General features: G+C 42.2%; 1 protein-coding gene across 5 annotated transcripts in view; it reads right to left on the bottom strand.

Moving 5' to 3' along the window:
- Positions 1-1,422: 1,422 nt before the first annotated feature.
- The window catches only part of LOC134097350 (heme transporter FLVCR2-like), a 28,970-nt gene continuing 3,656 nt past the window's right edge, over positions 1,423-26,736 (bottom strand). The window contains exons 1-11 of one of the 5 annotated variants that reach the window (XM_062550228.1): positions 23,989-24,856; positions 20,196-20,337; positions 15,057-15,197; positions 13,133-13,200; positions 12,932-13,035; positions 10,271-10,381; positions 8,571-8,676; positions 8,178-8,289; positions 5,438-5,493; positions 5,086-5,122; positions 1,423-2,167 (exon numbers count right to left, since the gene is read on the bottom strand). In XM_062550228.1, the coding sequence (XP_062406212.1) occupies positions 5,087-5,122; positions 5,438-5,493; positions 8,178-8,289; positions 8,571-8,676; positions 10,271-10,381; positions 12,932-13,035; positions 13,133-13,200; positions 15,057-15,197; positions 20,196-20,337; positions 23,989-24,612 (1,500 nt within the window). In that variant the 5' untranslated portion in view covers positions 24,613-24,856 and the 3' untranslated portion in view covers positions 1,423-2,167; position 5,086. Of the gene's footprint in view, positions 2,168-3,903; positions 4,095-5,085; positions 5,123-5,437; positions 5,494-8,177; positions 8,290-8,570; positions 8,677-10,270; positions 10,382-12,931; positions 13,036-13,132; positions 13,201-15,056; positions 15,198-20,195; positions 20,338-23,988; positions 24,857-26,736 lie in introns of those variants that run through there. The other 4 variants (XM_062550225.1, XM_062550227.1, XM_062550229.1 and 1 more) reach the window with 4 other exon arrangements.

Here is a 26,736-nt window from a genome sequence, read left to right as displayed (position 1 = left end):
ACCTGATGACCACTTCAGTGGGGTCTGTGGAACAAAGTGAAACTTCATCATTGAATGTATGTTCAGAGATCACCTGCAATGCCTTCACGCACCATCGCTAGACGGTAACCCACCATCAACAATAGCAATTGTCCAGATTTGGGCAAGTCACAGTTCTAAAGCCCCAGCTTGAGACGTATTTGGGCAGTGCAAATTCTGACTGGCACATGGCTAGTGCAGTGACAGTCAGACACGTCTTCAGTTTTATGAATGCGGTTGATGTGACGGTCTGGCTGGGTTTCATGGCCTTAGCAGCTCATGTTTAGCATACTACATACTGTACTGTATGTAGGTTACCATGACATACAGCCAAGGCAGCTCATGTTAACAGCATGTAGACTACCGTAACATAGGCTACTGTATTAATATCACATCCAGGCCCAACCATCCTGACTACTTATGCAACCTTTGCTCTGAATATTGCCCATGTTTGCTCACCTTTGCTCTTAATGTTGCCTGTAAAATTAGCATACTGTCTGTTCCAATAACAAATTGATTTACAATGTCCCCAATATTGGCAAAGATACAGTTAAAGCTTTTCTAAATTGTTCACAACGTTTCTTTGAACTCTACTCAAGAATCATAGACCCAACACATTTTTTTCCTGTTAAAGGGGAACTATGCAGGTTTTTTTCTTTTTTTTTAGCTTAAAGAGACCCTATGCAACTTTTTCATAGACATAAAATCGCTTAGAAATCGTTGTTTTGCTTGACTGACCAGTTTTATCGAAAACAGTCACATTTCCTCCCGCCCCTAGTGTCCCTATCCGCTATTACAACCTTGCAACTTTCTGATGAACGATCGTCTGCTGTTTACATCTGGAAGTCAGAGACACGTAAGGAAGAAGAAGAACCACGCCTGCCATTTATATATTTATATATAGCCTATATATGTAAATATACACGCTAAAGCTGTCGGGGAAGCTCTGCAGAGAAATATGCAATCATAAAACGAGCGAAAACAAAAAACGAAACCGAAGCCAGAGATGAAATCGCCAATCCTGCATTGTTCCTCTTTAATGTACCTTAACTGAACCGCTTCGGAGTCATTGGAATTGTTAAGTCTTTTTTCAGGTTGAATGGTTGGCCGTTTCGCTTCCACCTAGCATCTGTGACCAGAAAAACCAGCCTTGCATTTTTGGGCCAGCAGGCTGGTGCACTGACAAACAGAAAGTCTCGTAGCCTCGCGATCATGCTCATGAAAAGGTTGAGGAATGTTGTAAAATATACACACTAAAGCTGTAGGCCAAGCTCTGCAGAGAAACCAGCAAGCGTAAAACGAGTAACGTAATACAGCGAAGAAATCACCAAACCTGCATAGTTTCTCTTCAGCCTGTCAGCCCGACACTACTGGAAGGAAGGATTCTGCAGGACTTGAGTCAATTTCCTTATTTATTACACATTGTTTTTTCCTGTCCATACAGATAAAAATGAGTAAATGTAAAATTACAAAAAAGCACTTCAAATACAAAAAAGTTGACTTCTTAATTATTGTCATACACTTGTGGCATGTTTAAAATCACTTCACAGAGGTGGTATAAAAATGATCAATGTCATGTGCTTTACGGAACCAATACAGTGACTGACCTCCATTGTAAGACACAATTATATTTTCTTTGAGCTTCAGTCTAAAAGGAACACGTACATCTCTCTCAAAAATTATATATAAAAAACCTACACCCCTTAAACATGAAGATAAAGAAGTTTCCAGTTCTATTGATAAGAACCAGACAAAAGGTTTCCATGGCTGTTGTTTGTGCACATAGTTTAGAAAAACAACACGCATCTCTACAAACAAATATTTTTTGAACGGAACACTAGGCACTAGACATTTAGAATTTACAAACATTCATTACCTGAAAAAAAGAGAAAAATCTACGAAACAATCAAGTGAACAGTTTTTATAATGCTAATACTGCAATGATGGTAAAAACATTAAACAGAAAAAAAAGTCCCGCCGTTGGAGGACTTCTTTTTTTGTGCTGTGAGATGATTTTCAAAGCCTTAAATCTTTTTTAGTGCACACATGTGGTCTTCCCTCAGTACAACAGAAGGACTCTGCCACATCCTTTCTACAGCCTGGCTTCAGCCAAGATGGCAGAGGACTGAAGCGTTCCGTTCTGGTTTTCCTGTGTGCATGAAATGAAATGACATTATTTAGTACCACATACCACATATCTCTTGTCCCAGATCTGTTTGCCAGCACGGAGACCTCATTATATCCTGTCAGCCATTAAAAAAAACCATTATTTTTTTATTGTACCTGCTGATGTATTTGTTTGCATTGTCTATAGTACGCTGCTATATTTATGAAACCAAATTTTTGATATATCAGCGACACCAAATTTTTTTTTCCCCTGATGGTTGTGATCAGGCACATTTGTGTCTTCCTCCAGAAGTGCCTTTGTGATGCATATCCTACATTTACCCCTTGAACTTTGTACTACTTGATTTACACACTGAACACTTGTGTTGGGATATTACAAGCATTAAAAATCACATGATGGACCCTATTTTGGGGTTACACTATACACTACGTTGCTCCAACACTGCTGAGGTCATGGATTTGATTACTAGAGAACATGAATACATTTATCAAAAAATAAATAAAAAAAAACATAATCCCTACTTTGGGCCTGGGTATCTGAACATTTGTTAATTCATATAGACAGGCTTGTATATTAATAATGGCTGGGGTGAGTGAGTTCAGACAGGTGTATCAGAGTAGGGATGCTACAGATGGCAAAGATTCAAAACAGTTCTATGCTTCTCATTAATAGCCTGCCCTTGTATACATAAATAACTTTGCATGTAAAGACCGTAAAGGTCACAATTCAATGCTAATGTATGTCATACTATTAACAATTCATTGTAACGCAATCTAGTCATCTACTTTAGTTAGTGGGTGACGGAGCGGAGCAGATTATAGTCTGAGACTTTCTACTGAGGAGACACAGCACTCAAAGATTCATTCATAGAAATGCATGGGGTTAGCTCCAAACACCAATATGGCAGTAGTGTACACATACCCCGCCCCTCCATACATCCTCATTCGCTTGAATAGGAAAATAGCTGCCTGATAAATGCCCAAAAGTGTGTTACCAAGATGGCTGCCAAGTGGGGGGGGGGGGGGACTTGTCAAAAAGGACTTTATTATAGTCTAATGGCAAGTGAGAACTCTCCTTAATCTGCCCTCTATATGCAGTTCTTCAGTCAGCCACAGGGAGGCGTTAAAACTCCTAGACTTGTCATGAGAATGCTTAAGAGGCATAAGCTCAGAAAGTTATTGCAACATCTACTAGTCTTTGGCATCATTTGATATTAAACTGTCTTAACTAAATTCACAAAATGACTCAACTCATACAGGCAGATTAACAAGCCCAGATCAACCTTTGTGAACCTAACAGAGGTGGGACACTGTCTGACCAAAGGCCAGATTTGCCTTAGAATCACTGCATAATGTTAACAGAATACATCTCCCTATTCAGATGGTGAAAACTAGGCCACAGCGCTCATACCATGTATGGGTCCAAGTGCCCACAGGGACTCGGGTTCGAATCCGACCTGCAGTCATATCCCGATCCCACCCCATCTCACGCTCTCTCTCTGTCTATTTTCACTGTCCGATCCGAATAAAGCCCAAAAGCCCCAAAAATATACTTAAAAAAAAAAAAATGTATGCCTGAGCCTGACTATAATGTGTCTTGGTTGTATAATGCACGGTATGTACGTGATTGTGTGTAAACATGATTGACTGTGATTAGCCAGCAGATTAGAATAAACAGAGGGAAGGTGGGGAGAGGAGGGAGACTGGATCAGAAGCGTGAAGGAATGAGTGGGAAATCAGCAGCCAGGTAGGTCCTACCTTGGGTATGGCGGGTGGATGTGGAGATTTGAGGGACAAGGGGGGCGTTCAAAGGGAAAAAAGGGGGGTGGGGGAAATGGGGGGAGGGGGAAATGGGGGGAGGGGGTGAGGGGGTTTAATGATCAGAGCGGTGAAGGGGTGATCAGAGCCGTGGCACCGTAGTCCGTTCCCTGGAGACATTCCTTCTCCGCCTGGCACAGGAGGGGGGTAGAGGGGTGGGATTGGGATGGGTGATGCAACAACAGCAGGTGGTTCACATTGAATGAGGGTAGGGTAGGAAGGGCACACTGACACCTCATACCATCAGAAGCATTCTCACGCCGCCTGGTGACATTGTTCAGCACATGGGTAACACAACCACCATCACCGCACGCTACAGTATCTCTCTCTATGCAGATGTTTTTAAGGGAGTGTAAGGTCAAGATAAGACCATTGTTTTTCTTCCTCACCCCCCTAAAGGCGTGACATTTTTGGACATTATTCGGTTGGCCTGTTGTATTGCGCAATACATGACGATGGCCGACAACGCTGCCCCAGAACCTGGCCAGAGGAGCACCAGATGTACCTATCCAATCAAGACAAGCACTAATCGTGGGTACTTCATCATTTAAGATTATCTGTGCTCGGATGTGTGTGTGTGTGTGTACCCAGTCAATGTCACCAGAGGTTTTTGATGGCACTGAGGATCCAAAAGAAGCATCCTGCAAACATGGTTCATGGCAGTGTTTTAAAGCAAACTGATTGGTGAAAGAATGTACATCAACACAACCATTCAACAAGCGATTATTTTTTCTGTGGCCATTCAGTACTGAATTACAATCATCATAGTGTAATCTATGCATCAGCTGAGAGATCATATCCAAAAATAGGTGTTAGGTTTCCTGGTTTAGCACACTGATTATTTCAGGATCATTCATCTGTGTCATTAATCTACTTGCCACAGCAAACTGTCATACATTTTTATGTGACTATGTACTTGTTAGTAAATTTGTTGAAGTGCATGACTACAATATTATCCTATCAACGTGCAATGTCATAAAGCCAAATTGGGTTTGTTTTGTACTTTTGTTTTGAGCTTTTAGGCATCAACACTGTTTTTGTTGTAACATATTAACGGCCAATTATAAAAGCCAAATACGCTACGGCATGGCATGCTCCTCACAACGTGCAATATATCTATACCTTACACGCCCTTGTGTGGAGGAGTTTTGAGTGCGGTCTTTAAAACAAGTGAGATGAAACAACACAAGGGGCACGCGTTAACCACAGAGGAGAATGGGGAAGAGCTTGCACGCTCAGTTGGGGATTATTTTTGACAAGGCACGCGACACACACACACACACACACACACACACACACACACACACACACACACACACACACACACACACACACACACACACACACACACACACACACACACACACACACACACACACACACACACACACACACACACACACACACACACACACACACACACACACACACACACACAGGAACTGTCACTCAATTTGAGGACTGTCATACTCACAGCTTCCTTGGCCAATTTATTTGCCTTCTGTCTCCGCAGGTCTGATTTGATAACGCCTTTCATTAACAAGGAGACAAGAAAAAAAGGGAAAAAAAAACACAGGTCATGAGATCACAGTGTTTTTAGTTTGTACGTCACATATAAAAGCATTACGTTTAATAACCACCTGACTGGCTGTGCCTTTGGCATATAGCACCTCACTTCCAAAATGATTATCCCCCCATCCATTCTGCTGCATTCGACACCATACCTGACTAACGGCTACTAAAGAAATAAATCTAGTCTGTAAGTAACAAATGACACACAAATACTCTGAGCTATACCGCGATATCAAAGCGTGTTTTGCTCGACACGGGCCAAGTGCATGCCCTCCTGCTGACTCAAGGCCAGCAGTGTGCTGTTCCTGCAGACATCAGAGAGCAGGTGCTTCTCGCAAAGCCGGCACACGTCCAACAATGTGACCTAATGGACCTTTTCGGATCTAAGTGTTGGCAGGCATGCGCGCGGGCCAAGCAGGAACACACTGTGATCTAACTACAACAATAAATAAGGTGACAAGCATGACTTCAGAGGCCGACAAGACCTCAGTGACCGTGGGACAAGAGAAGGGTGAATGGCTAAAGAGATGGAAAAGTAAAAAGGAAATGTCTGTCGAAACAACCCTAGACAAATTAGTAACTATCGCAGAGGATTCCAAAACCTATTTCCCATTCAACAACAAATGACAGAAACACATTGTGTTAATGTTTGAGGTGTTCTGTTATGGTCATTTTGAATAATCATTTTAGTGGAATGGAAAAAATGGCCTAGTGAACTCTCATGCAAAAGTGCGTGTTGGGCTTTACAGGTGCATCACACGTTGCAGCCGTTTCTCTGGAAGAGGAGATAGGACAGCCTATCTTGTCTCTAACGACTGGAAGTTTATGCAGTTATAGAGTTTGCTGACCTTCCTGCTTGAGTAGTGAGACCATTACAGTCCACTCAGAATGCAGCAGCACGTCTGGTCTTCAATTAGCCCAAAGACAAATGCAGCTCTTTTGTTAGTTATTCTTCAGTGACTGTCTACAGCAGCCAGAGAGTTCATACCCCTGACTCTGACCTATAGGACACTTACTGGATCAGTGCCTTACTATCTTTAATTCCACGATCCAGTTCTATCCAGCCCCTCCGGCCTGCTGCGGTCATCGAATGAGTGTCTGCCGTGTGAGTTTTCCCATCAGGACCAAGAGGACGCAGACGAGACGCTTTTCTTCTGTGATTCCTCGTTGGTGGAATGTTTTGACTAATGCTCTACTGAGTCTAAGAACTTTCTCATTTTCGATACGGATTTACTTCCACCGCCACTACCACTACACCACTGCCACTATGGGCCCTATCGTGCACCCGGTGTAAGGTGGCACCAAGCGTGACGCAAGGCTTAATTCTTATCTTAGACTCAATAAAGAGAGGAATTTTAGTAAAGTAAGGTTTAGTGGAATCCTTGCTCCATATGGTCTTGCGTGCAAGCAGCTTCCTTCAAATGCGCCACTGGCTGTCACAATACCGATGCGCTGTTTGAAGCTGCGCTGCTTGCTGCTGAAGGCAATGTCCAATGTCATCCACTCATCGGTCTAAAAGAATGTTATGCCCAAAACACAACTGATTAAGAAACATAACAGCGCCCAGCGTTTGATCACAAAATTATGCCATTAAATTAGTGATTGTAAACTCGCCACGCCTTTAAATAAGGCCCTGTATGTTGCACCCGTAACCTGAAGGTTAGAAAGGACAGCATTATGCTATGATGAATCTCATCTGTTTGGTGCATCCTTATACATTGCTGCCAACATTTTGTCAGAGTGTAGATAGATGTGCTTGTTAAAATAGGATCGGTGCTTTTTAAGGCTCACTGTGATTTAAGCTCATTAAATCTAAACTCTAAACACTGTCTGACTGATGGAGGATCGAGTTTAGGTAATCTAACCCAAACGTAACCCAATCTAATCTAATGCCTGGCGTGGGTAAGTTGACTACCGGGGGCCAGCATTCTCCAAGAGATTTTTTTCAGAGGCGTCGTTTCTTTTTACTGGAGTTTGTTGTTGAGTAACTCAAAATATTTCAACACATTCTCTGTGATGAATCATAAATGTGACGCATGCACAGCAATCATATAGCACTGGCCTTTGTAAACGGTTAAAAACCACACATCCACCCTTCCAGTTTAATGAGACCACAGATTTCTCTAGAACTTTCTCCTCCCCCATGAGCAACGCTGTACTTGGAAATAAGAGTTCTACCAAGAAAGAAATACAAACGCAACATGCTGAGGGGTGTTAATGCTACGGTCATGATCAGTAATCGTTAACAAGATGAGATTACACTGTAACTAGCATGAACCAACTCAGGTTTCAAGAAAACTGTTAAAAGTATCTATAAATGTGTTTGACGCTGAGATTTGAACTGTGATACGACCTCAAACGGCAGCATGGCCTATCCCCTGAGGTCTAGCCCATTGCCTCTTATAAGATTGAGGTTATTATCCTATTAAAGTTTTAAGGCTGGCCTGCCTGCAGCCATGCAGCCTGGCTCTACAGCTTTTAGTTCATAAAAAAACATGTTTGATCGAGCTATTTAGGATACATTCTGTAGTGTGCATGAATAGACAAACATTTTAGTGAGTGTGCAACAAATATGTCATTCACTGCTATGTGCTTAGTCACATAGCGTGATGGTGCCAAACCATGGATATGTGTAATAGTACCAGTCATGATTGTGCCGATGAGCAAGAAAACGCAGAGGAAAATGTTGCCGGGCAGAATGCCGAAGGAATCGATGATCTTTCCCTGGCAGATGATGAAGATGATGCCAAAAACCTGATAGAGAAAACAGACAGTTGGCCATAATGTACTAGAGATTATCATAAAGACACAAGTTATTCATCCTCAAACTCTCTCTCACACACACACACAGACACAGTTGGCCATAATGTACTAGAGATTATCATAAAGACACAAGTTATTCATCCTCAAACTCTCTCACACACACACAGTTGGCCATTATGTACTAGAGATGATCATAAAGACACAAGTTATTTATCCTCAAACTCATACGCACGCACGCACACACACACACACACACACACACACACACACACCTGAGCAGAGCAGTTGAGCAGCCCTGACGATGTGCCCTCCGACTCTGGATAGGTGAGTTCCACAGCAAACTCAAAGCCCAGTGGCAGGTAGCCGGTCATGAAAAACCTTCACACACAAACATTATGCATTAACAAACCCAGTAAGCCTCAAACAGCACTAGAGAGGGATGATGGACTAACTGTGCTTGTTTGAGAGCCTGGCGCAATCTGGGTCATGGGTTGACTGCTACTGGGGCCTCACAGGTCAGTCATAGAGCCACACACACACACACACACACACACACACACACACACACACACACACACACACACACACACACACACACACACACACACACACACACACACACACACACACACACACACACACACACACACACACACACACACACACACACACACACACACACACACACACACACACACACACACACACACACACACACACACACACACGGAGGATAGACTGTGCATGACTTCATGGCTCAGTAGTAGGTCCTCTTAGAGAAGAGTAGCTTCATATTACAAAGCAGCAATACAAAACAAGCCACGCGTTAGAATTTGATGAGAGCCATTCATTACGAGGTAAATTATTACAGAATACACTGGTGGCATGCCAGCTAAACGAAAATATGTCCTTAATAAGTTGTGGTTGTTAACAAATGTCAGATAATGGCACACTGGCTAAATTGTGCAATTCATTTTTGGGTACATTTGGACTCAACTGAACTTCATCAACTGAACTCATTTGAACTTCAAATGGAAACGTACCCTAATGGATGCCATTCTTTCAGCCATGTCACAACTACACTGCCTGGCCAATTTTTTTTCTTTGTTATGCCGCCTTTCACTTTGATAACAGAACACATTTGCAGTGGCATCTCTTCCACAAGTTTCTGAAATGTCACAACATTTATTTTCGTCTAGCATGGCATTCTTTTTTCACCAAGATCTTGTATTGATGATGGGAGATTTGAACCACTACGCAAAGTCTTCTCCAGCAGGTCTCAAAGATTCTCAATGGGATTAAGGTCTGGATTTGGTGAAAAAGATGTTTCGTGAGCTCCTTGAACTACTCTTTCACAATTTGAGTCCAATGAATCCTAGCATTCATCTTGGAATATGCCCGTGCCATCAGGGAAGAAAAAAATCGACTGATGGAATAACCTGGTCATTTAGTATATTCTGGTAGTCAGCCGACCTCATTTTTTGGACACATAACGTTGCTGAACCTCGACCTGACCAACTGCAGCAACATCAGAGCATACCATTGCCCCCACAGGGCGGCTCTTACCTATTTGCTTAGTTAAATCCAAGTGGTGACCTTTTTTTTGGCCAGGCAGTGTATGTCATGGATCAGTGCACAACTGTTGGTTTTGCCCTCTAAGGCAATAACAAAGAAGCGGACATCGGAAAAAACACGGCATATATCTTTCACAGAAATGATGAATGATGACCAACATAGTTGAACATCTATTTCGGTGTTGTGTAACTTTAGAAGACTCGTTAAACAAACTGTAGTCTTAACTTCCAGAAGATTCTACAGAGACGAACTACATCTCTTGATGAAATTCTGCTGCGACCCAAAAGCATGTTAAAGCATTACAGACAGTTCACTGGAGTTTTCAAAACATGCCTAAAAGAAACCAAGGGTCCAAAAAAGATGTTATGGGTGTCTGAGGTCGGCTTGGCAGTCTCACCCTAATGCTCCAGCGGTGATGAAGACAACCCACAAGTGCCCCAAGTCAAGCGTGAACGCGAACACAATCATCCCGAGGAAGGACATCAGGTACACCGCCAACGTGGTCTGTCTGGGAACAGAGAAATAACAAGCAGTTTCCATTAAACATTGTTAGTGTAGCGCTTCTTTGATGAGTCCTACATCCTATTGATGTTGATGCTTCCGATGTACAGTATATCACATCCTCTTGATGTTGATGTGACCTACTTGTATATTACAACACAATGTTCACATAAAAACACACTTAAAAATCCATTTAGTCGACAAATTTAAGATGGGTGTTTGGATGGCTGATGCCTTGTTTTGGGGGTCACGTTATGCCGAGAAGCAGCGAGGCGTGTCAACAACACTGGCGCTCAAAGCAACAAGAGCGCCTGCAGTCACTCTGGTCTGGTTCTGGAATGTGCTGGAACTAAGCTCCCCAACTGTGCCAGAGACATCAGGCTACCGTGCCCACCACCTCACCCCACATCTACTCTATACCTATCCACTGACGAAGCGGTGCAGCTGCTACTGGTTTTACCCATGCAGCCAGAATTCCCTGTTCAACACAGGACAACTTCTACCATCAAATGTGGAGTCCACAGAGCATTCATTCTTTGGCCTCTATATCTTAGGCTGTGTTTACAAAGGCAGGCCTTGATGCACAGTTCGGATTTGATGGCTAAATCCGATTTTTTGGGCTGCCTGGAACCAACTTTTATTCCCATGCACGACACCCCCCCCCCCCCTTTTTTTTTTTGAATACTCACGCACAGTCCTCCTTCCATCGACAACACAAAACATTCATTTGTCAATAGACTTAACAAGTCTTAAAGTCAAAATGGCGTCACTGGAAAACAAGTGGAAAAGTTACTCCAGGTAGTATGTGTAAACTTCTAAATAAACTTTCAGCACACATACAATGTTGCCAGTGCCTCGTCACCTCCATCAAGGAGGTTATGTTTTCATCGAGGTTTGTTTAAGAGTGATCCGGATCACCATCTGGATCCAAGAGGCACGGAGTCCTCCATGGTGTCTTATGCTGCAAACCAAGCCTGGTCAGGAGCAGGTTATGTGCTCAAAGTTATAGCTCAAATCGTGAAAAACTACCGCCCTCAGATCAATCCTACTGACTACTGACCAATCAATTATCTTGAAAAACTAAGTTATCTCATGTGTGAGATTCTGTCATACATCTTACAGGTGCAGCTCCGCCTCTTCAAACATTTTGAAACTCAAAGGCGCTTAAACTATGTTGCGCGTGCAAATATGTAACTTCTATGGACGTGCATACCATACAATATCTGATGACCATCGATGTTTTGATGTTATAGGTTAGACACTAAAAATGACCACCCTAGATTACGCTACCGCTCATAAATGCGGGAGAAATCGTTTTTCAATATAGGCGGTCTTGTGCATCTCCACGTTTCACGATTGGCCAAAGTCGCCCAAACCCCCGAGTACGCGCACAGATCTGAGCTGAAAGCCTAGTTTGACAAATTTATCACATAAATGCTATCGTAGGATCACTTAACTTAATATCCGAGTTAAGCCTTTGTGCAGCCTCGATATGTCTAGATAGCCTAGATACTGTATGTCTAACTTGCTTTGTACGTAGGATACCCCACTGAGTTGCCATTTGTTTTGATGGCCAATGTGTAGTGTCGAGGGCTTGAAGTTCAGTTTCGCATGTGCGCCTCAGACATAGGGAGACATCTTAGGAAATGCCACCTGAACAAACAAATAGGCCAAAGTAAATGAAAGCAAATAAAAAATAAAAAGGATCAAGTTTCACCCAGTTGGCTGTACAGCTGATTCCAAGACCCCCTGTCAGTATTTGGACTAATCAAACTGGAAAAAAAGCCACACAGCAAAATTCCTCTTAAGTTTTTACTTTTGGCTCTAATCCCTTTCAGAAGTGAGCAGCTAAAGCCTTTCCTTGTGACTGCTCTTTGCAACCTGCAATGAAATATTGGTATAGATCAAAGTTCCGTCATCACTCCACTCCGCTTTAACCCTCTCTGGTACAGATAAGTTCAATACATTGGATGATAACTGTATATTTGCTGCAGTCGTGAAGGATTTAGATCTATATGCTGGGTGGCAAACATTCATCACATCATTACTGGAAACAAACAAACACATATACAGATGGTACAAAAGTGAATGCCTCTTCCTTTTTACAAGTGTATTTACTTTCTCCTTTATTTACCCAGTGCAGTTTAGCTGAGCAAACATCGCTCATTCCTGACATACCACACTACTGGGAGCTGGTCAGTGTAACCCAGGCATCAAACCAGCAGGCATGCAACAGATGTGTAGCTTCACACAGGTCTCATTTGGTTACTGTACTTTCTCAACAATTAGCCGCAGCTTATATTGATTTTACAAAATGTATTCAGCTATGAGGTTAACACAGGGGGGCAATTAATATAGTATCAATATGGTTTTGTTTCTTTTAACTTGCATAAAACACTGTCCTGCGGCTTATACACAATGCGGCTAATGCACAGGAAATTACTGTATGGTTATAGTTACTTAGCAGGCGTTTATGTCCATGTGAATACGACCATTACAGTTACACTTTTTTAACAACGTAAGCCTACATTAAGCAAAAGTATAACATCTTTCTTACTTGTAGGTTTTGGTCCGATCAAGCCATATTCCACAGATCAAGGAGCCAACCATTCCTGCGATAACAATGGTAAGCCCAATTCTGCCAGCATTCACTTCTTCACCCTATAGAATGACAGACAACAGTGATAAATGTTCAGATTGAATAATTTGTTGTGTGTGTGAAAGTGTGTGTGTGTGTGTGTGTGAGTGTATAACTCACTGGATAGTACTCAATGATCATGCGGTTGAGCAGCGTGCCGACAGCATAGAAGCAGCCCACATTGAGGCCTGCAGAGACAAGAGAGACACAACGAGAAAGACAAAACAGTGAATAAAAAAAAACACAGACCAACACTGTCGGAAGAAGGCCAGCACAGCAGAGGTAAACACAACAATATTACTTAGGTCTCTTTTTATTAGGTCTTAATTCATGTTTTACTAGGTTGTTTTGTCATACTATGCGTCACCACCAGGGGAAGTGCAATGGAATCTCTAATCTCATTACCTCCGCCAAAGTTATGTTTTCATCGGGGTTTGTCTGTTTGTAAGTTTGCAAGATAACTCAAAAAGTTATGGATGGATTTCGATGAAATTTTCAGGAAAGGTCTGAAATGACCCAAGGAAGAAACGAACAGGAAAATTTGGGAGCGATCCATATCACCATATGGATCCAGGAGGCGGTTATGTTTTCGCTTAGCTGAGAGGTCTGCACTCTCAAGTGCTTTTCTAGTTGTTATGTGCAATGAAAATAAAGGCATTCTAATTCTAACAATATTTTTTTTTCACATAATCATGTCCCTCCCAAAAAGAAGATATTATGATCAAAGCTAAACAAAACCAGAAATTATCCCTTCACTAGATTTTTTAGCAACTCCAATGACCACTTCACCAAGTCGGTAAGGTATGTTATGTTAAATGAATTGGTACACATGATTCAATACAGTTACACCAGTATTACAAATTCCAATAACTGACTAAACAGTTAACTGACTATACAGTTAAGTAACGTTCAATACAGGAAAAACATCTGAATTATTATTGCAAATGAACGCAACATAAAATCCAATGTCAGACACATTTGAAAGACTTTAAGCATGAATGGGCAATAAGCCTAAAGCTAAGGTGTTAACTCTCAATTTGCCCTTTCCTGAATGTGGCTGAATATGGGTGTTGTTTGTTGTCGAGAGGCACAGTTTATAGTTGCACAATCAACAGCACAATGCTTTCTCAGACAAAAAAACCCTCTAAAACTTCCCATAAAGTTGCCTGAAGTAGCTGACGTAGCCAGTCAGGCATAAGTAATAGGCCATTATAATTCACATAAAAGTGACTGTAAAGTGCTTAAGATATGGCTAACCCTCGAGGAGTGGGATCTATGGCTGTTAATCATTGTCAGATATTTCGATGACCTTGAATATGCCGGTCTGAAGCTGCACGTGACCACAACAGCAGCATAGACACAACATTGTAAACACAATAATATGATCCAACCATTTACCACGCCTGTTTATGTGTGTGTGTGTGTGTGTGTTTGAGCACAGCACGTGCATTACAGTGGGTGGATAAGAATTACACAATTACATTGGATAAATGAGACTGTAAAGGTAATAACGTTTTATCAGTATAATGATGACCTGACAATGTGCCATCAGATTCAAATGGAACACATAATCTCCAGCAATGAAGACAAACAGCAGTTTAATACCATTAATGATGGAAATATTGACCAATGGCTTGAACAAACAATGTACCCTCATAAAGGAAGCTACACTGTACATGTTAAATAAATTATTATAATCATTAAATAATTAATAATTATTTTTTAATAATAATTAAATTATTACATAATTAAATAACTTATGTAAGAAGCTAAAAGTTTCACATTGAACTTCTTTGACCCAAACAATGGTCCATGGTCCATTAACAATAAATTCCTCCTTGGAGAGGAGCCAAATTACCCATTATCCTCCCTTCCTTCCTCGATCCTCGTTCTCACTGATCTAGATAAAGAATGATGGGGTGGCAACAATTTGATAGTCTATCCAGTGCTAGTTATAGATCAGTGGGAACGAGTCTGGAGGACCGAGCGTCGAGGATCGAGGAGGGATGTTGAGAGAGGCCCCATGACATGTGTAGCCACTCACCATAGCTGATGATCAGGAGGATGAATGGCTTGTTGCAGAGGAGCCTCTTGATGGAGGCCATGTAGGAGTACTCCTCCGGCGGAATGCTTCTGGCCGTGACCTGGGACTGGGTGGGTGGAATCTCGGGCTGCTCCTGGAAGACTGTAGAGAACAGAGAGAAGAGAGTCATCACATGTATTCGTCTCCAGAGCCTGGCACATTTTATGTGAGCCATTTAGGATTTGTAGTTGCAGTTTTGTTTTGGGATTTGAATAGTTGTGGAATTTGTTAGTCTGTGCCATGTCGTCAGACGAGCACAGAGAAAAGCTGCAGTGCTCTGAGATTAGTCTTCGCGGAATCCTGATTTTCCAACCCGACAACCCGAAAGAAAAACGGGATTTGTATGCATCTGCAGAAATGTCAATTCAGGTTAACAGCCATCAGGGGGATGTTGAAAAGTAACAACGGGAACATGCTACATGAATTCCACGTGACCCCTGAGTGAGTTGGCCTGGAATGAACACCACTGGCCTTGCAGCAACTGTAAAAACAGGCACCGTGTCAACTGTAGGGGGCTGGTGAGATGTACTAATTCCAAGGCATGGGGGGGGGGGGGGGGCAACACATGCAGATAGCCGTGTTTGTGATTGTTATGGCCAAACACGGCCCCCCCCAAAGTCCCATCTCCCACGCTCCCCCTCTCTGCTTGCCGTCTCGCCCCTCAAACACACTCACAACCTCTCTCCAACCGAGAGCGGCGCTTGTCAAAGTCATCTGGTCACGTGTTTCATTCAGAACAACACAATGGGAGGTTTCACGAGAGGGCACAATGGCTCGAGTGTCTTCTAACCACGACTTGACCACACGGGGTCACAGGACAGTGGCACTGCAGAGCCGTGTACTGTAGCGTGGCAGTTCCCTGCCGCTTCTGAAAGGCAGAGTCTCTCCCTGTGGATGTGCAGCAACTAGACTGTCAAAGTGCAATACCAGTTTTTCGAGCTTTAAAAGGACTCCTCTACCATGTAAATCTCTGTCTGTGTTCATCTATTGTGTTCTCTCCATTTAGTTAGAGTGTCTCTATGGTGTGTAAGGCAGTCTGTGCACAAAGTGTCCCCCAACAAAACCTCCAAAGAACTACAACATTTTTTTCGAGTCGTGAGTCGTTCTCTCTGTCTATAACTGACCTGGAGACCTGCCGGATAAGCGAAATTCGAGCAAGTGGAAGCCCAGGAAGGATCTCCTTTCTCTGTGCTACTACTCAGTCATGATGCGCTGAGATTAGATCAGAATAACAGCCAGAACCTTCTATGACCGATCCTCCAAGCGCAAATCGGTAGGGTGGGGTGTAAAAGCAAGGAGACTTTTCAAGAGACAGAAATATAAGAAAAAAATGTTAGTGAGTTTGCGATCCTTTTGGTTTGGCTACAACCATGGGAGTCCATTCCTGTGAGCGTAGAAGAGGAGAGGTGTTGTCTGTGGGGCCTCCGAGAACATGATCTTGAGTAAGAAATCCAGATGGTCTGGCCATTAGTAAACACAGATGGAGTCCTGTGGCTCCTGCTGAAACTTTGACAAGCTGCACAGGCACAGGTTGACATACAGCCAAAGAAAGAATGACACCCCGTCATAAAAAAACAAAACAAAAACAGACTTAGCGCTTCAACACGGCTAACTTTGTTGTGTTCCTGATGGTGGTTTGGTTATTTTCATGTGAGGCACCACGTACAAATTGTTTTCTCCAACATCGGATTTCCGTAGCTTCATATTATAGTTGGCAGATGACCAAAGAGTTTATGAAGAGAAAACGGATCTGACTGTAGTGGCAACAGAGGAGCTGTGATTCTGTAAATAGCTCAGACTAACACCCACTGCATAATTACTTCAGAGTAATTACAATGGGTGACTTTGACAGGGCATGAAGATGTATAGCAACCTTAGGTTGTATATATAAGGTATATTATAAATCAAAAATCATAAATAATAATAAATAATAATAAATAAATAATAAGCAAGTCTAACTTTTGCATAGGTACCATGAACTTGTAAGACCATTTCTCAGGGGTCTGATTTCTCAAAGGGGCCTTATCACCTACCCAAGAAATTGTAGGTTAGTTAGTGCAAAAGGAAGTAACTGTATGATGGCTCACAAGGAGTCAGTTGACAGCTGTTAACATGCTGCTATGTCAGTGTCAACTGTCCTGCTTCCATATGTGAGTGGAAACTTCCATTTGAAACAGAATGGAAATTTCCACTGAAGATTGTGCAGCTAGATTAAATAAATGGTGCAAAATACCATATAAAAATACCAATAAATACCAATAAATTTCACAACCACACACCACATTCCAGAGCATGCTTTTTTCTTCTTTTTTTTTTTACAAAAGAATATGACCCAGGACATTCTGAGAATGTGGCAATACTAAGGATTAGGGTTAATACCACAATAAATCAAATCTAGTTTAAGCTTTCAACTTCATAAAGTGCACAAATGTACAAATGTACAGGTTGCATTTTTAAAACAATCAACCACTGTAGTTGTATCACAACACTGTAGGGTGGGTCCGACTAAGGTCTGACACACACACAGGCCAGATCGTCCAACGGTCATCCCCTAAGGGGACGGTCTTCTTTTCGATGAACTACTCCCTCCATTTGCACCACTTGCATACTAACATCAGAAACTTTCTAGGCTCAAAAATTCCTCCATAGAAATGGGATGGGGTTAGTTTGTAATGGCAGCAACAGCCCTTTCTGTATGCCTACCCATTCACTTGAACAGGAAAAAACCCATAATTGCCCAAAGTGCGTTGCAAGATGGCTGCCAAGTTGGGGGGGGGACGACTTGCCTAAAAGGACTTCAGCTAAAGTCAAATGGTGCAGTTGTGTCACTATACTGACTGTAGGGTGGCTCTAACCAAGGTCTGGCAAATACCTGCCAGATCGTTCAAGGGTCTTCTTTTCTGTGGAACCGCTTGCATACTAATGTCTCTTTTGCGTTTGGATCTTATCTCCACAGATCTCTCACTCCGCCCCCCTCAGGATATCACTGACATCACAAAGGAGCGCACAAAGAGAGGCTGAGGCCCAGGCGGAGTGCATGTTGCTATCTCCACTGTGGTTCAACTGAATTCCAGGGGCCAGACCTCATTAAAGCAGTTGTGAGAAAGTAACATGTCTCCTCAAATTCTGCTGCATTACAGTTTATGGGATGAGCGTAATGTTGCTGAACCATTTCAGAGGGCCATCTCTTTGCAATGGTCACCACTATTTAATTAATCAAATAATTGTCGATCAACTGCGAGTATTTATAAATTACAGTTGAACCGACATGTTCTCCTTCTGCAATGCCAGCACTACATTCTCCTAATTGCTGACTAATATGGCTACTGACAAGTGGCTGCTATCACAACTGTTAACGCTATTAGTACTACCGTCAAATCTACTCCATACTCCATGTGTTTAACATGCACCGAAGAAAAAATATCCGTACAAACCAACTTTGTGCATGCTGATCTGTGAACTCTGTTCTGATCTGTGTGGACTGTTATGTTTCCAGCCAGCTGGAACGGACCATGTGTTGAGCCAACTTTTTTTGTCCGATTAAGCTTTGATTTATTTTCATAGGTGTAGCCACATGAGCAAGCTCTTCCATGCTGGACAGCATTTGATAAGGGTGCGGGTGCGTGTGTGTGTGTGTGTGTGTGTGTGTGTGTGTGTGTGTGTGCATGCGGGCATGTTTGTTTGTGTGTGTGTGTGTGTGTGTGTGTGTGTGTGTGTGCATGCGGGCATGTTTGTTTGTGTGTGTGTGTGTGTGTGTGTCACAGACCTTGGCAGGGGTTCCCGACAAGGATGCCATTTCTTTCAAACAAACAACGGATGGGAAAGATGAGGAACAGTGGATAAAGGGGACCCTACTCGCTCCCTCTCTGTTCCTCTATGTGCATTTGTGTGTGTGTGTGTGTGTGTGAGTGTGTGTGTGTAAGAATGCAATCCTTTGTCATTTTCTGTCTAACTGTGTGTCTGTTTCTCTCTCTCTCCCAGGGAGTGTGTGTGTGTGAGTGTGTGAGAGAGAGAGTGTGTGGGAGGATATACTGGCAGGCTCCACTATCTGCAGAAAACACAGATTTCATTTGTCTCTCTTCTACACGTGACTCGGCCAAGCAACCCCCCCCCCCCCCCCCCCAACCCGACACACACACACACACACACACACACACACACACACACACACACACACACACACACACACACACACACACACACACACACACACACACACACACACACACACACACACACACACACACACACACACACACACACACACACACACACACACACACACACACACAGAGTTTCTTGCTTTGGCTGCTTCCACAACACTTTGTACTTGGCTAGTGAAATCCCTAGGCTGTGGATTGCTTGCAACAGCGTCTCAACTTTGTCCACTGATTAACAACAATTCTCTTAACCAATGGCTATTTTTAAAATCATACAAGCATCACTTTACCAGGCGGTCAATTATACAGAAACCAGATATTGCTTTGCTGTCTGGGCTTTGTCAATATGCCCATCTCAATGAAGCAAGCTATTTTTGGGTTAAACGTGAATGAATGTTTTCTTGGTAGTCATATGAGACTAAGGGGTTGTAGATCCCCTTTACCAACAAACATCGGCCTAAAAATTGCCTGTAAGGAATACACCTAATGCTTCTTTCCTTTCATTTGTGTTTGATCCCTCCTCCATTAACTGTTTGACCCTTCCTCCATTGACTCCATTCCACCCTATTCATCTCCTGCTCTCATTGTCAAAGCCTCTGCTGAGAGCAGAAATAGAGGTAGGCCTACCACAACCAGACGTTCCCTTTTTTCCCTTTTGGTCATTCTCGCCGGAAAGCGGAAGAGTCTGTCCTATCTCTTTGTCAACCCTTTTTTAATTTCCTGTGAAGATACCTCATGACTTCTGATCAAACAGAGCAATCACAGTGCATGAAGAACAACTGGTTCATATGGCCTCACAGCAAACATAAGAGACATGAGAAAGTCAACACAGCGGACATCAAACCCAAACACTATTAACAAATGACGAGTTATGAGATGAGCTTTTGAGATGAGCTTTTGAGATGAGCTGAACTCTGTGAGCTTGTTTTGCAATACATACCAATGACAACGAGAACAAAGAGCACGGTAGCCACACCAGCGGTTATGTAGAACATCACGCGAATGTGGTGTGCCAACTCGTCCATGTCTTCCACATTTGGCACCAGGATAGGGGGCACCAGGAAGCCAATGGCAATGCCAAGCTGTAGGAAGAAGGTCAGAAGGCACACGGATGAGTTTCATGTCATCACAGTTCACAGGCCATCTTACGTGTATGCTGATAAGCTTATGACTCAAGTTAAGATAAACTGATGTGTAACTGTCATGTCTCAGTTCACAACACTGAAGAAGTCTATGGAAACAAAAACGTGTACAGTACAATATAAATTGTGAAATGGTCAACTGGAAGTGGAACTTTTTTTATTACTATGGCATGATGGCATTCCTGACTGTGAGCCCTACAGTGATTGCAAATAAATAGCTGAATAGATAGATAGACTGAAAGAAAGAGAGTCTCAATAAACATGATCATGGGCAGGGTGTACTTCAAATCCATTTGGATGGTTAAGTGACCTTGATAAATGTTCTATGGTTTGAAGGTCCATGGTCTTGAGACTGACACTGTTTTCTTTTTCTACTCAAATGAATCAATACAGGTTTCTATTAGGTTACTGTTTGCTGTTAATTCCTGACTCAACTGTGTCAGGAAATAAGCGATAGCTTTCCCAGGCCTAAATCATCTACATATCATAGTCTGATTCTGAGAGTACGCCTATTAACTTCTCCCCCCAGCCCCTAACAGAGAAGGTTATCGTCATGTATGAACTGGGAGTTCAGTGACTCAGCCCACAGCAAACACACAGGGCCATAGTGGCAGTGGAGGGGGAAACAAGTCCTGTGTTCCAGTGAAACACAAGCATGTAACCTTGCCATGGGATGGGTAGAGCAGCACAAACCCTTCCCAAACTGAGGGCAATGAATGGAAAGATGGACAATCATAAAGAATAACAATAATAAAGGGTCTATTCTTCATAATTTGTTTCAACTATGACTTTTAAGATGTACAGTGAGGAGAAAATGTATTTGATACCATGCTAAAGTTGCCTAAAAAGAGGAATATAAAATCGTCATTTGACAATTGATCTTAATGTCTTAATTCAAAAATTGAGTAAAAATAAAACCGCTAAGTACGCCAATTTTCTTTGTGATGGAAGAATGTTTCGTAAATAAATAAATGTTCTTCCTAAATGCTAGGGGGAAGTAAGTATTTGACCCCCAATGTAACCCTATGGGAATTCAACACATAGGGTTAACATAGGGGCGGGCAGATTTTTATTTTTTAAGGCCAGCTATTTTATGGATTCAGGATATTATGCATCCTGATAAAGTTCCCTTGGCCGTTGGAATTAAGATAGCCCCACATCATTACATACCTTTCACCATAGCTAGAGATTGGCATGGTGCTTTTTCCAGTAGGCCTATTAGCCTGTTTGATGCTCATTGAGCTCAATGCAAATCAAACAGGCTAATAGGCCTACTGGAAAAAGCACCATGCCAATCTCTAGCTATGGTGAAGGGTATGTGATGATGTGGGGCTATTTTAATTTCAAAGGCCAAGGGAAATTTATCGGGATGCATAATATCCTAGATCCATGAAATAGCTGGCCTTTAAAAATAAAAATCTGCCTGCCCCTATGTTAACCCTATGTGTTAAATTCCCATAGGGTTACATAGGGGGTCAAATACTTCCTTCCCCTAGCATTTAAGGAAAACATTTATCTATTTACGATACATTCTTCAATCACAAAGAAAATTGGTGTCCTTGGCGGTTTGATTTGTACTAATTTTTTGAGTTAAGGCATTAAGATCAATTGTCAAATGATGATTTTATATTCCTGTTTTAGCAGGGTATCAAATACATGTGCTCCTCACTGTAACTCATTCACATTTACATACAAGATTCAAAATCAGTACTGCCAAAAAGAATAAGTTATAGGAAATAAATTATAGGTTATAGGAAAATTAGCTAGGTATCAAAAGGTTGGATAATCTTGGCTTAAACCCTTTCTATCTGGTGTTAATCAAAATTGTGATTGCATATGTGTGTAACTACGTTCTTTTTTGTTGGGTTTTACATGCATTCCATCCTTGTGTGTGTGCTTAACCTCACTTGCAAGAAAAGTCTCCATGTGTTTACGATTTACAACCAAGTGGTATGTAATATCATACTGTATTGATCCTAAAACATCATTTGTGCTGTATCCAAGAAGTTCATTAGCTACTTACTTCCTAAACTAATTTTTTAACTTTTAAATTCTTGGAGACATGTCCTGCTTATCTGAGTAGTAAAGGGTTAAAGAAAAATCCTGATATTGTTGTTGAAGTCATATTTCCTAGAACTGTCCTTCACATCAATAACTAGGCTAATTGTCTTATGATCAATAGACCTGCTGCTCTATCATGTGTTTTGATGAGCAGGAAACTTTCATCAATAGAATATGAAAAAACATCACAGGAGAAAAATCATGCACAAACATCCCCTCATCACGTCACCTGATAGTGTTTGGCTTTGAGTTATGTAAACAAAACAATAGACCACGTTAAGATACTGTAACTATGGGGACCAGCCAGGCAAAATCATTGTAACAAGCTAGTGTGGAATCTTCTTCAGAACTTTGGACATATTTTCCCATTCATGCTATTTTCTAATGAATCAGTACAATGTAAGGGACTGTTCAATGGACACAAAATAAAATTAGGATAATCTCACAGAAATATACTATTATATATTATATCACATTATATTGAAGTCCTTATGGATGCATGAGGAATAAAGACTGAAGATCATGCTCTGTTCCTGTTCATTGATTGCATGCATCAAAACAAGAAGTCTGCCGCAGGAAAAGCACTAGTCTCTAAGCACAGTGACATCATCCTCTTATCATAGCAATGATACTGCCCTCATATCATATTGCCTCATGTGTGACTGCTTCCTCATATTTCTATAAAGGAGAGTACACACAAACATCACAGTAAGGGTAAAAACCTGCTTTTGGTCAAAATAAAAATGGCCCAGTCAGAAATGGACACCTGCTGAAATGTTCTATTTAGGAATCATGGAGTGCTTGACCTCTCCCCTCTTGCTCTGCTGAACTTTGAGCCTTTAGGCTCAAAACAAACTGGACTATTCTAAGCAAAAATGTTTCAACAAGAAGTCAAACAAGCTAAAACACATATTAACCAGTGTAAAGTAACTAGTTCTTCATAAACTCAAAGATACACTGGTCCAACTTAGAGTTTAAAGCGACTGTAGTTCACCAAAAATCCAAAAAAAGAAATCTAACTTCATGCTCATGATAGCCAGTAAGTATTAAGTTTGCTTGTCTATCTAACACCGGCTGCAGAATGCCAGCAGCCAGAACGGACTGGAGTGGTCATCATTCACCTTCCCTGTATAGAAACAGAGCCTCTCCCACAAGCGGCTTTCCTCTCATAATACAGAGAAGTAAATCCAATCATATCTACTACAGGCATGAAGCAGACAGAATGCTTTCAATGATGGGTGAACTCTCTCAAAACATGCTGTAGCCGGCAAATTAAAAGAAGACAACATACTGTATGGGTTGGGTTACTAAAAGTGTGCTCAATTCCTTCGGTAAAACACAGACTGTACTATACTATACCATGTCCGTTCATCACGCAATATAGGCAAAACTTGCCCAAACATACTACATGGCATGCATACTCTTTCACCCTCACATGCAGACAAAATAGTACCACTGTATTATACCCATGACAAAATATACTACAAAAGACCCAGGGTGAAAACACACACACAAACACAAACAACACACCTGATTACCCAACACTCCAATGGAGCAGGCAGTGGAAACTTCACTCTCTCCAAACCACACCGATGCCAATCGAGGTGGGATTCCCAGGATGAACACAGTGCCCACTGAACACACAAACTGCCCAAAAAACGTCACAGGAAACAGGTCTGGCTCTACGCTGCCAATCTTCACCCAAGCACCGATGCAGTTGAAGGCTGCGCCAGTGAGGACCACGTCCCGAAGGCCGCGTCTGTCGAGCATCCACATGACGGGCACAATGAGCGGGATGTAGGTGAGCAGGTAGATCATGGAGAGCCAGTCCAGGGCCATGTTGTCGATGTTGTAGAAGCGAACGAAGATGTTTCCAATTATGCCATACTGGAGCCACATGAAGGCATTGCTGGCTGAGCAGGCACTGAACAGGAGGAGCATTACCCAGCGGCGCCAGTAAACACGCGTCTTTACCTGGGGCACCAGAGCCACCCGGTCCCCAGTCTCCATGGTCAGTGGTGAGCTCAACGGGCCGATGAGTAGCAGCTTCTTGTTGGCCTTGGTTGGAAAGAACTCCCCGTGGTGCTCGAGGGCACCAATGGAGCTCTTGCTCATCTCTGAGCTTCTGCTTACTACTTCATTGCTTTGAGGCATAGCGTGTGAGAGGTGGTGTCGGTGGGACGGAGTCACTTGGCCTCGCAGGCCAATCACAAGTGCTTATACTCGTATAACCAGTATAACAACAACAAAAACAGTTCTCTTTTCAGTCTGAAGTTCTTCTATTGCCTTTCGGTTTCTGTTTCAGCTGGTACAGATTCAGCTGGTGCTCCTGTCACAGGATGCCTGGGGAGGTAGGGGGAGGGAGGGGGGGGGTGTTTCCTCAGAATGTGTGAGGTGAGAAAAAAAAGCAGCTGGACTCGTGGGTTGCTCTGGCAACACCGGTCTTCGTGCCTGGTCACCTTCACCCGTATGTGTGACTGGTCCAGACGTTCCAGTATATATATCACCTCACAACAGGTCATGTGACACAAAACTTCTTGGAACTCACCCCCTCCCTCACTCCCAAATAATTAAGACACCTCCCACCAACTGTACTTACTGACACTGTACCGTCTTGTCTTGTTGCAATATAATCTTGACAATCAAACATGAGCTGTGACACAGGGCTGGAGAGGACCCCACGGAGGGTTCTTGTGCAATCCTACCTCTTCCATCTATTCCTGGCTGGCCTCATCAGAAAATTCTCGATCAAATTTTAACTCGGATGGTCCCAACCCTGGAGTGCACTTTTTTCCTCTGCTGTTGGTATTTTCTTAAGGAGATTTCCCAGGAGACTCCAACAACACCTGCTGGCTGTTGGTGTGGAAATCAGAGCCAATTCAAAAGCCCATGTCCACATGAGAGCAAATGCTATGATGATCAAACAGCTGCAGGCATTAAATTCAAGCGTCAAATTTCAAATAGAGAGCAGTAGCCAAGGCGAGACACTGACAGTTATGTTAAAGATACGGCAATATAACATGACACACAAGGTCAGGAGATGACTATTTATTGTGATTTGTCTCAGACCAATGCAAGAGAGTTACGTTTGCACAGCAGCCTTGACAAAAAAAGAACAAGAACACTGAGCACACTGTCTGAACAGCAATCTCCACACAGTGCAGCCAGACACAATGGATAACACTTTCACTAAACACATTAATAGAACGCAATACACAATAAATCTGCTCAGAATAATATAAAAGAATGTTAGTGACATTCTGTCATCAAGTCAGTTAATTATGGAGGATGAGGTAGGTAAACAAGGCCAAGCTCGGGGACTGAAGAGGCCGATAAAAAGTAAACAGCAACTGCACAATATAAGTTGAGCTCAAGGATTTGACATGAAACACGATCAGTTCCCACTAGGGGCTTTGTTAAGGATGAAAATCATTCAAGTCTAACACCCAGACCTGGGCTGTAATGGAGGCTAAACATAAGTAAACACAGTTTACCATCTCTGAAATTTCAGAAATAGAGTTTATCCACCTTTCAAAAAAAGTTTATTCACCAAATACAACTTTTAACATTAAAAAATTACACTGTATTATCCACATTCACAATGTAAACACTCATCAACACTATGAACCATTTAATACCACTGGTATTGTTATAAATATTGGACAATAACCTCCACCATCCTCAAACATGTTCTGAATGCCTTTTTGAAAATCCAATCAAGGGTGAATCCTTTCACCCAAAGGATTCACCACCAGTACCTCGAACTAGACAGAAAAGTATCCTAAGTTTAAATAAGTCACAAACAAAAGAGAGCATGACCTCCTGCCTTGCACCTGGCCAAATGTTATACTAATCGAACAGTTTCTAAGCACTTGGAGCAGCCATAAGTGATAATGGGAGGGTGTGAAAGCGACCCGTCCCTACTGTAGTATCTATCAAACTTTTCACAACGAGTACCACCCCAGAAAACAGTGGACTCTCCCAAGTACCACCATTATGACCAGCATCAAATCACAGAAGTAGGCCCATTTCACTACATGTTTTACATTGCATACTGTTTTGCACTTTTTAAACATTTTGTCCAAGTATGACAACAAACAGTTTTACTTCAGTGATTGTGCGGTTAAGTATTTTGTATTATATACATTGTGATAAGAGTACCACTAGAGAAAGTCGGTGTACCACAGTTTGAGAACCACTGCTATAGATAAAGGATCACTTCTGGGAGTAAGCAGAGGTGTTCAGAAAGTCTTCCTTTCAATCCTAAATCTATATCTA

This window comes from Sardina pilchardus, chromosome 12 (assembly GCF_963854185.1).
Source record: "Sardina pilchardus chromosome 12, fSarPil1.1, whole genome shotgun sequence".
Lineage (NCBI taxonomy): Eukaryota > Metazoa > Chordata > Actinopteri > Clupeiformes > Clupeidae > Sardina > Sardina pilchardus.
This window is presented reverse-complemented; position numbering and strand designations above follow the sequence as displayed.